The sequence below is a fragment of the Anomaloglossus baeobatrachus genome, chromosome 9, assembly GCF_048569485.1.
Source record: "Anomaloglossus baeobatrachus isolate aAnoBae1 chromosome 9, aAnoBae1.hap1, whole genome shotgun sequence".
NCBI lineage: Eukaryota > Metazoa > Chordata > Amphibia > Anura > Aromobatidae > Anomaloglossus > Anomaloglossus baeobatrachus.
The window spans coordinates 44,021,576-44,032,029 of NC_134361.1; the positions used below are offsets into that span (position 1 = coordinate 44,021,576).

At 48.3% G+C, this 10,454-nt stretch overlaps 1 protein-coding gene across 2 annotated transcripts in view; it reads right to left on the reverse strand.

Annotated features, from left to right (window-relative positions):
• Nucleotides 1-693: 693 nt before the first annotated feature.
• The window catches only part of SPINT2 (serine peptidase inhibitor, Kunitz type 2), a 40,339-nt gene continuing 30,578 nt past the window's right edge, over nt 694-10,454 (reverse strand). For both annotated transcript variants that reach the window (XM_075323662.1, XM_075323661.1), the window contains one exon: nt 694-1,782. In XM_075323662.1, coding sequence (XP_075179777.1) covers nt 1,613-1,782 — 170 coding nt within the window. In that variant the 3' untranslated portion in view covers nt 694-1,612. The remainder of the gene's footprint in view (nt 1,783-10,454) is intronic.

The window sequence follows — 10,454 nt, forward strand, 5'->3', positions numbered from 1 at the left end:
GCGGCTGTAATGGTAATGAGTCACACAAAAGTCAACTACACCCTCACATGAGATTCGCTTTTAAAAAAGTCATCACCACCTCCAAGGATTTTTTTTTTTTTTAAACCAAATGAAAAACAAAAAAAAAAAAAAAGCAGCATTTGTGTTTTACAAGCTTAGTTTCCCTGCAGTTTTGGCTGCAGTGTGAGTTAACTAAGAATCAGTCGGTGAGCTTGTTCTACCGGGAATTTTGAAACTCTTGGGTCAGACGACTGTATAACTGACGAAGATCACATCATAGAGTACGGACCGGCCGCGAGTCTCTCGGACCCAGCAAGATAGCTTCATGTGTTTCTATGCAGCATGTCTGTGGCCAGTCCATGCACTGCAATGTGATCCTCGTCGAGTTATACGGTCGTCTGACCTTGGGCTGATGTCTATTAATGACCACCTCAAAGTTAAGCTCAACTTTAGTGTGGTCTGTAATTGGGATTTTATTAAAAAGATTACACACACACACATATATATATATATATATATATATATATATATATATATATATATATATATATATATATATATATATATATATATATATATATATATATATATATATATATATATATATATATATATATATATATATATATATATATATATATATATATATATATATATATATATATATATATATATATATATATATATATATATATATATATATATATATATATATATAAAAAATATATATTTTTTTATTTCTCACACAAAAAGAGGAGGAGCTCAGAAGGCCATATGAAGAAATTGGATACTCCAGTTAGTACAAGCTCGCTGATGGATTTTCAGTTAAGTCATTCTGCAGCCAGTAGTTCGCAGGGGGAAGAGGAAAAACAAAAAAAAAAAAAAAAAAAAAAAAAAAAAAGTCCTTGAAGATGTCCATTTAGAGCCAGAAGCAGCTACAGATCTAATGCCTGCATGGGTCTCCGGGCCACCAGTTTTTGTGGTGGTTAAAGGGTCTAGGGTGACATTTTTACATCCCCTTACAGATTTGGGGGGGGGGGGTCCATACCATGTGAATGATGCCAATCTCTTCCAGTGCCAGAAGTTGAATGCAGTTTTTAAACCCAAAATTATATCTAATGTCAACCTGAAAACTAAAAACATGGGCCCTTACCCACCGGCGCACCAGCTCGCTACATATTCTTACAGGCCCCTGCGGTAAATCCTTCTCCCTGGACGTCCGCGGATTATACAATCGCTCTTCCGGTCTTGTGTGTGATGAGACAAGATCCGCCTAATCAAGCCCCAAGAAGCCACACACTAATCTCAATAGCGTTTCGGAAACTTACAAATCAAATTATGTTAAAATACAAAATTAATTCTTGTGATTAAAAACTACTGATAAACTTCAATAAAATGGAATATAATCTCCTTTTGCCACTCCGTCCGCTCCAAGATGCAGCCCCTGGCTTAAATATGGAAGAGGGGGAAATGGAGTTCTCCTGCTGGAAATCTCAGAACCTCGGGCGTTACAATCAGAGCCAAGTGAGATCTGTTACCAGGAGGACAGGATTTTTATTGCAGGTCGTGGTATAAAGTGGAGTGTTTGTACTTTCCCTCCACTGCTCCCTTTCTACAGAGTGTACGCGCTGTTCATGAGACACTCCTTGTCATCAATGGGGTTCCACATGGCCCGGAAACCTGCTGTCTCCTGATTCCTCCTCGTCACCTTCACGAAGAACAGGATCATGACACCGATCAGGAGGGCGGCCAGGAGGGCGAGGAGGATGGGCAGCACCACAGCTAAGAAAAGAGGAAAAAAATAAAAGTCATATACACACACGTAGCTTTTAACTACACATCAGACCTGTAGGGTGAAATTTCCAATAGATTCACGCCCCAGAGGATCCTGCAAACCACACCTCCTTGTAAAGGCAATTACAGATAAAATAAATGCACTTATGAGCTGGTGGCAGACCTGATGATAGAATGCTTCTGTCATATGCTATTCATCTGGTTTCTTGTTTTTTTTTTTTTTTTTTTAATATATAAAATTAAAATTCCTGTTCAAAACATGAAGTCCCTGGCACTTCCGGTCATGTTCCGGAAATGTGGTGACTTCTCATTATGCGCACTGACCGGCGTTTGAAGCGGTGACAGACAAGCATCACTGCCGATAACGCTGGGCAATGGGCATTGAATGGAGTGCTAGCGTTCTAAGAGGGCGGACTAGTGGGGGGATATAACCACCCTTGTGACTAGTCCCAGCGCTCATTAGCAATCTTTAGAAATACCTTTTCTAAAGATCTATCTATCTATCTATGCTAGTGTATACAGGGACAGTTAGGCAGGGATTAGCAATATGCACCCAGAACTGCTCATGGTTCTGTTAGGACTACTGTCTGGTGGAGTTCCGCTCTTGGACTCCCTCCTGTGGTCGCTGAGATTATTGGTTAGATTCTGTTCCCCAGTTCTATACACCTGGTTTCCAGCTTAAACCTTGATTTTGGATATAGGTGTGTGCTGTCTGTTTCTCTGCCAGTTGTCTGAAATTCCAGAGACTATAGGAGTTTGTCTCTTGTCCTCCTGGCTTCCCCGCTACCAAGCTAAGCTAAGTTCTTGGTTTTGCTTCATACTTTGTGTGTTATTTGCTTATGCTTCCGTGAATTATCTCTGAAGGTTTTTTGTATCGTATCCTGGTCAGCAGAGTAATTGCTAGCTTTTTCCTACAATTTCAAACAGCCTTGTACGGATTGTGAACGTGCAAGTATTAGATTACTCCTTTTTTGCACATTCCGTGTAGGAAGTTAAGATAGGGTTTTTTCATACCGACCGCAAGAGTTCACTATCCTGTCTTTTGTACTTAGTAAGAGCAAGATGGAGCAAAGAGAGGCCACTCTATACTGTGTAAGTCTTTTCATCTTCACTCACAGTCAGTACATAAGGGAGGCTGCCTTTTCTCTTTGGGGAAATCTGCTCTGAGGCAAGATAGTTTTTCACTTTCTGCCTTGTAGGTTATGTAGCCCTACGGCTGGGTTTGAGGTATCTAGGATTGTCAGGTATGCTGCCCAGCTACTTCTAGTGTGGTGTTAAGTTCAGGGCTTGCGGTCGGTACGTTATTACCTACGACTCGTGGATTGTGCTCATTGTAGTCATTGAACATCGGATCATAACAGGGTGCATATTGCACCTGATAGGTTCTCTCTAAGGCATTAAGTGAACCTGTCAGATGCCCTATGCCCTCCAACCCAGCAGCATTGATACCCCGATTCCCAAATTCCCTCCCTAACCAGTGGTGTATAACGCTATTCACTAGGTGCATTGCACATGAGCAGAATTTCAGAAGACATGTATGTGAGCCATCTTCTGCACTTTCGGTCATGCGCGCTGCGCTTAAACCCCTTCACGACCGACCGATTTTACGCTTTCCGTTTTTTTTTTTTTTTTTCCATTCTTCCTCCAAGAGACGTACCTCTTATTTTTCAGTCAACATGATCATGTGAGGGCTTGCTTTTTGCGGGACGAGCTGTACTTTTAAATTACACCATAAGTTTTACTATATATAGTGTACTGAAAAACGGCAAAAAATTCCAAATGTGAAATAATTGCAAAAAAGTACAATTGCACAATTGTTTGAGATTTTATTCACTGTGTGCCCTATATGGTGTCTGATGCCTGAGGTCGGCGCGAGTTCGTAGACACCAAACATGTCTAGGTTTACTTTTATCTAAGGGGTTAAAATCAAACATTTGTCTGAAAAAAAAGTGGCGCACGTTTTGCACCAATTTCCACGACCCATAGCGTTTATTTTTCAGGATCTATGGCTCATTGATTGCTCATTTATTTGCTTCATGAGCTGACGTTTTTAAAGAAGGGAATTTTGTTTACTTACCGTAAATTCCTTTTCTTCTAGCTCCAATTGGGAGACCCAGACAATTGGGTGTATAGCTACTGCCTCCGGAGGCCACACAAAGTATTACACTTAAAAGTGTAAGGCCCCTCCCCTTCTGCCTATACACCCCCCGTGGGATCACGGGCTCCTCAGTTTTAGTGCAAAAGCAAGAAGGAGGAAAGCCAATAAACTGGTTTAAAGCAAATTCAATCCGAAGGAATATCGGAGAACTGAAACCATTCAACATGAACAACATGTATATACAAAAAAACAGGGGCGGGTGCTGGGTCTCCCAATTAGAGCTAGAAGAAAAGGAATTTACGGTAAGTAAACAAAATTCCCTTCTTCTTTGTCGCTCTATTGGGAGACCCAGACAATTGGGATGTCCAAAAGCAATCCCTGGGTGGGTAAATAATACCTCGTAGTAGAGCCGTAAAACGGCCCCTTCCTACAAGTGGGCAACTGCCGCCTGAAGGACTCGTCTGCCTATGCTGGCATCCGCCGAAGCATAGGCATGCACCTGATAGTGTTTCATGAAAGTGTGGAGGCTGGACCAGGTAGCCGCCTGACACACATGCTGAGCCGTAGCCTGGTGCCTCAAGCCCAGGACGCACCCACAGCTCTGGTAGAATGGACCTTCAGCCCTGAGGGAACCGTAAGCCCCGCAGAACGATAAGCTCGAGAATTGGTTCCTTGATCCACCGAGCCGGGCTTGATTTGGAAGCCTGCGACCCTTTACGCTGGCTAGCGACAAGGACAAGAATGCATCCGAGCGGCGCAGGGGCGCCGTACGATAGATGTAGAGTCTGAGTGCTCTCACCAGATCTAATCAAGTGCAAATCCTTTTCACATTGGTGAACTGGATGAGGACAAACAGAGGGTACAGGGATACCCTGATTGAGATGAAAAGGGGGGAAACCACCTTAGAGATAAATTCCAGAACCGGACGCAGAACCCCTTGACCTGGTGAGACACCGGGAAGGGGGCCTTGCACGACAATGCTGCCCGGACAGACACTCTCCGAAGTGAAGTGACTGCCACAAGGAAAACCACTTTCTGCGAAAGGCGTGAGAGGGAAAAAAACTCTCATAGGCTCGAATGGTGGTTTCTGAAGAACCATCAGCACTCTGTTCAAATCACAGGGTTCTAACAGTCGTTTGTAAGGAGGGACTAATCGGCAAACCCCCTGCAGGAACGTGCGTACCTGAGGAAGTGTTGCTAGGCGCTTCTGAGAAAATACAGAGAGCGCTGAGATTTGTCCCTTAAGGGAGCCGAGCGACAAACCTGTTTCCAAACCGGATTGCAGGAAGGAAATAAAAGTAGGCAAGGCAAATGGCCAGGGAGAAACTCCCTGAGCAGAGCACCAAGATAAGAATATCTTCCACGTTCTGTGGTAGATCTTGGCAGATGTGGGTTTTCTGGCCTGTCTCATAGTGGTAATGACCTCTTGAGATAACCCCGCAGATGCTAGGATCCAGGACTCAATGGCCACACCGTCAGGTTGAGGGCCGCAGAATTCAGATGGAAAAACGGCCCTTGAGACAGCAAGTCTGGTCGGTCTGGTAGAGCCCACGGTTGGCCTACCGCGAGATGCCACAGATCCGGGTACCACGACCTCGTTGGCCCGTCTGGAGCGACGAGGATGGCGCGGCGGCAGTCGGACCTGATCTTGCGTAACACTCTGGGCAACAGTGCCAGAGGAGGAAACACATAAGGGAGTTGAAACTGCGACCAATCCTGAACTAAGGCGTCTGCCGCCAGAGCTCTGTGATCTTGAGACCGTGCCATGAATGTTGGGACCTTGTTGTTGTGCCGGGACGCCATTAGGTCGACGTCCGGCATCTCCCAGCGGCAACAGATCTCCTGAAACACGTCCGGGTGAAGAGACCATTCCCCTGCGTCCATGCCCTGGCGACTGAGAAAATCTGCTTCCCAGTTTTCTACGCCCGGGATGTGAACTGCGGATATGGTGGAAATTCGGATCTGCTTGCCTTCCAGCCACTGCTGGAAGGCTTGTAGGGCAAGATACACTGCCCTGATTTCCAGAACATTGATCTGAAGGGTGGACTCCTGCTGAGTCCACGTACCCCGAGCCCTGTGGTGGAGAAAAACTGCTCCCCACCCTGACAGACTCGCGTCCGTTGTGACCACCGCCCAGGATGGGGGTAGGAAAGACTTTCCTTTTGACAATGAGGTGGGAAGAAGCCACTACTGAAGAGAATCCTTGGCCGCCTGAGAAAGGGAGACGTTCCTGTGTAGGGACGTCGACTTCCCGTCCCATTGGCGGAGAATGTCCCATTGTAGTGGACGCAGATGAAACTGCGCGAAAGGGACTGCCTCCATTGCTGCTACCATCTTCCCTAGGAAGTGCATGAGGCGTCTCAAGGGGTGCGACTGGCCCTGAAGGAGAGATTGCACCCCTGTCTGTAGTGAACGCTGTTTGTTCAGCGGAAGCTTCACTATCGCTGAGAGAGTATGAAACTCCATGCCAAGATATGTTAGCGATTGGGTCGGGGTCAGATTTGACTTTGAAAAGTTGATGATCCACCCGAAACTCTGGAGAGTCTCCAGTGCAACGTTCAGGCTGTGTTGGCATGCCTCTTGAGAGGGTGCCTTGACAAGTAGATCGTCCAAGTAAGGGATCACAGAGTGACCCTGAGAGTGCAGGACTGCTACTACTGCTGCCATGACCTTGGTGAAGACCCGTGGGGCTGTCGCCAGACCGAAAGGCAGGGCTACGAACTGAAGGTGTTCGTCTCCTATAACGAAGCGTAGAAAAACGCTAGTGCTCTGGAGCAATCGGCACGTGGAGATAAGCATCCATGATGTCTATTGATGCTAGGAAATCTCCTTGAGACATTGAGGCGATGACGGAGCGGAGGGATTCCATCCGGAACCGCCTGGTTTTCACATGCTTGTTGAGCAGTTTTAGGTCCAGAACAGGACGGAAAGACCCGTCCTTTTTTGGCACCACAACAAATTGGAGTAAAAACCGTGACCTTGCTCCTGAAGAGGAACAGGGATCACCACTCCTTCTGCCTTTAGAGAGCACCCGCCTGCAGAAGGGCACCGGCTCGGTCGGGAGGTGGAGAAGTTCTGAAGAATCGAGTCGGAGGACGAGAACTGAACTCTATCCTGTACCCGTGAGACAGAATGTCTCTCACCCAACGGTCTTTGACCTGTGGCAGCCAAATGTCGCCAAAGCGGGAGAGCCTGCCACCGACCGAGGATGCGGAGAGAGGAGGCCGAAAGTCATGAGGAAGCCGCCTTGGCAGCGGTTCCTCCGGCTGCCTTCTTTGGGCGTGACTGAGCCCGCCAAGAATCTGAGCTCCTCCGATCCTTTTGGACGAGGAGAATTGGGACCTGCCCGAGCCTCGAAAGGACCGAAACCTCGACTGTCCCCTCCTCTGTTGGGGTTTGTTAGGTTTGGGCTGGGGTAAGGAAGAATCCTTACCCTTGGACTGTTTAATGATTTCATCCAATCTCTCACCAAACAGTCTGTCACCAGAAAATGGCAAACTGGTTAAGCACTTATTTGGAAGCAGAATCTGCCTTCCATTCCCTTAACCACAAGGCTCTGCGTAAAACCACGGAGTTGGCGGACGCCACTGCCGTACGGCTCATAGAGTCCAGGACAGCATTAATAGCGTAAGACGCAAATGCAGACATTTGAGAGGTTAAGGACGCTACTTGCGGAACAGATGTACGTGTGACAGTGTCAATCTGCGCAAGACCAGCTGAAATAGCTTGGAGTGCCCATACAGCTGCGAATGCTGGAGCAAACGACGCGCCGATAGCTTCATAGATGGATTTCAACCAGAGCGCCATCTGTCTGTCAGTGGCATCTTTAAGTGAAGCCCCATCGTCCACTGCAACTATGGATCTAGTCGCAAGCCTGGAGATTGGAGGATCCACCTTTGGACACTGGGTCCAGCACTTGACCACGTCAGGGGGAAAGGGATAACGTGTATCCTTAAGACGTCTGGAGAAACGCTTATCTGGATAAGCGTGGTGTTTGTGAACTGCTTCTCTGAAGTCAGAGTGGTCCAGAAAAGTACTCAATTTACGCTTGGGATACCTGAAACGGAATTTCTCCTGCTGTGAAGCTGACTCCTCCACTGGAGGAGCTGAGGGAGAAATATCCAACATTCCATTGATGGACGCTATAAGATCATGCACTATGGCGTCACCATCAGGGGTATCCAGATTGAGAGCGGTCTCAGGATCAGAATCCTGATCAGCTACCTCTGCCTCATCATACAGAGAGTCCTCCTGCTGGGACCCTGACCAGTGTGATGAAGTCGAGGGCCGCTCCCAGCGAGCTCGCTTAGGCTGTCTGGGACTGTCGTCCGTGTCAGAGCCTTCACCCTGGGATGCATGGGACCCCCCCGGAGCACGGATTTGTTCCAAATGAGGGGGGCCAGGGAGCATTGAATCAACAGTGCCCATGGTCTGAGTTACCGGTCTGGACTGCAAAGTCTCTAGGATTTTAGTCATAGTCAGAGACAATCTATCAGCAAAAACTGCAAACTCCGTCCCTGTCACCTGGACAGTGTTCACAGGTGGGTCTCCTTGGGCCACCTCTAGCAGAGACCCCGGCTGAGCAAGTGCTACAGGGGAGCATTGCACCCAATGGGGGTCAGTGGAACCTGCCGGTAGAACAGCCTCACATGCGGTACAAGCAGCATAGAAAGCCTGTGCCTTGGCACCCTTGCTTTTTGCGGACGACATGCTGTTGTCTAGCCATCTAGGAGGGTATATAGCCAAGAATAGCGACCGTACAGTGCAATGTAGAACATACAAGCATAAAGTACAAATGAACACTTTGGCACTAGTGGGGTCAGCACCTCAGGTGCTGCTTACCGCCCGCTCAAAAGCGGGTGTGTGGTCGCCCGAATCCTGTGTCTGGGTCTCCAAGAGCTTGTCTCCCTTCTCCAGCTCAGACTGCAAACAGGAATGGCTGCCGGCGTCCTGTGGAGAGGGGCGGGCCGTGGGCATGCCCCAGACAAAGTGCGGGAAACTGGCGTCTCACTGTGCCCAGTGAGGGGGCTGGAGTATGCTAAGCAGACTCCAGCCCTCGGCGCTGACGTTCTGAACAGCGTCCCGCCCTTCCCCTGACTGGCAGGCCTGGGGGCGGGAACGAAACGAAACTAGGCCGCAAAAGCCGGGGACTCGATTTATACGCGCGGCCGTCGTATAAGCACGGCCAGCGCGGAAGTCCCCGGCGCACCACAAGTCCCAGCCGCGCCACAGTGTAAAAAACATCCAGCAGCGGCCGGCGCGGCAGTTCCTAATACATAAACTCACTCAGCTAAGCTGCAGTGAGTAATAGCACAAGCGCTTCGCGCTGTTGTCCCCGGCGCACTAACACACCCAGCATGCTGGTGTGTGTGTGCGCGATTTGTACGGGGACACAGAGTACCTTAATGTAGCAGGGCCCTGTCCCTGACGATACTCAGCTCCATATCCAGCAGGTTCACCGGGTCTGTGGATGGAGCACGGTCTCAGTGCCTGGAGACCGGTAAGATCCCACTTCACCCAGAGCCCTGAGGGGGATGGGGAAGGAAAGCAGCATGTGGGCTCCAGCCTCCGTACCCGCAATGGATACCTCAACCTTACAACACCACCGACAAGAGTGGGGTGAGAAGGGAGCATGCTGGGGGCCCTATATGGGCCCACTTTTCTTCCATCCGACATAGTCAGCAGCTGCTGCTGACTAAAACAGTGGAGCTATGCGTGGATGTCTGACCTCCTTCGCACAAAGCATGAAAACTGAGGAGCCCGTGATCCCACGGGGGGTGTATAGGCAGAAGGGGAGGGGCCTTACACTTTTAAGTGTAATACTTTGTGTGGCCTCCGGAGGCAGTAGCTATACACCCAATTGTCTGGGTCTCCCAATAGAGCGACAAAGAAAAAAAGATATAGGTGTAATAAATATATATATATAATTTTACTAGGTCCCCTAGGGGACTATAACGATCAGCAGTCTGATCGCTCATTCTTTTCTCCTGATCAGAGCAGCACCGCTCAGAACAGGAGAAATGATCATCTCTTGTAACAAGCAGCACTCGGCTGTTTCTTACAGGACCCGAGTCATGTGAGCACAGGAATCATCATGTCATGTGACTTCCGGTATCTGTCTGTGAGCAAAGTTATAGCGTGATCGCTATTAAAATGGCGATGTCACATATTGTCAGCGCCATTTAAGAGGGTTAAAAAGGCACGGGCAGATAGTGATTCTGTTCGTGCCTAGCAGGCACACATGGCAGCTGTATAAGTCAGCTGAGATGTGCGCTGATCGCCGTAGGCAGCTTGCTGCAGCCCGCAGGGATTAACACTAGGACGTAATATTACTGCCTGCGGTCGTTAAGGGGTTAATTAAGCCGGGAAGCATTCACCTTACATCAAAGGCACACCGATAGACAAAGTGAGCCATGCACATGAACCTGATTTCCAGGAGTTGGTGGTGACGCTGCCTCGTTGAAACCATGTTATAATATGGAAAAAGTGCCGACTAGTTGGGGGAGGGGGAGGGGGGGGGACTAACATCCCATCGACTAGTCAAGGCCTAATAGAGGACAGA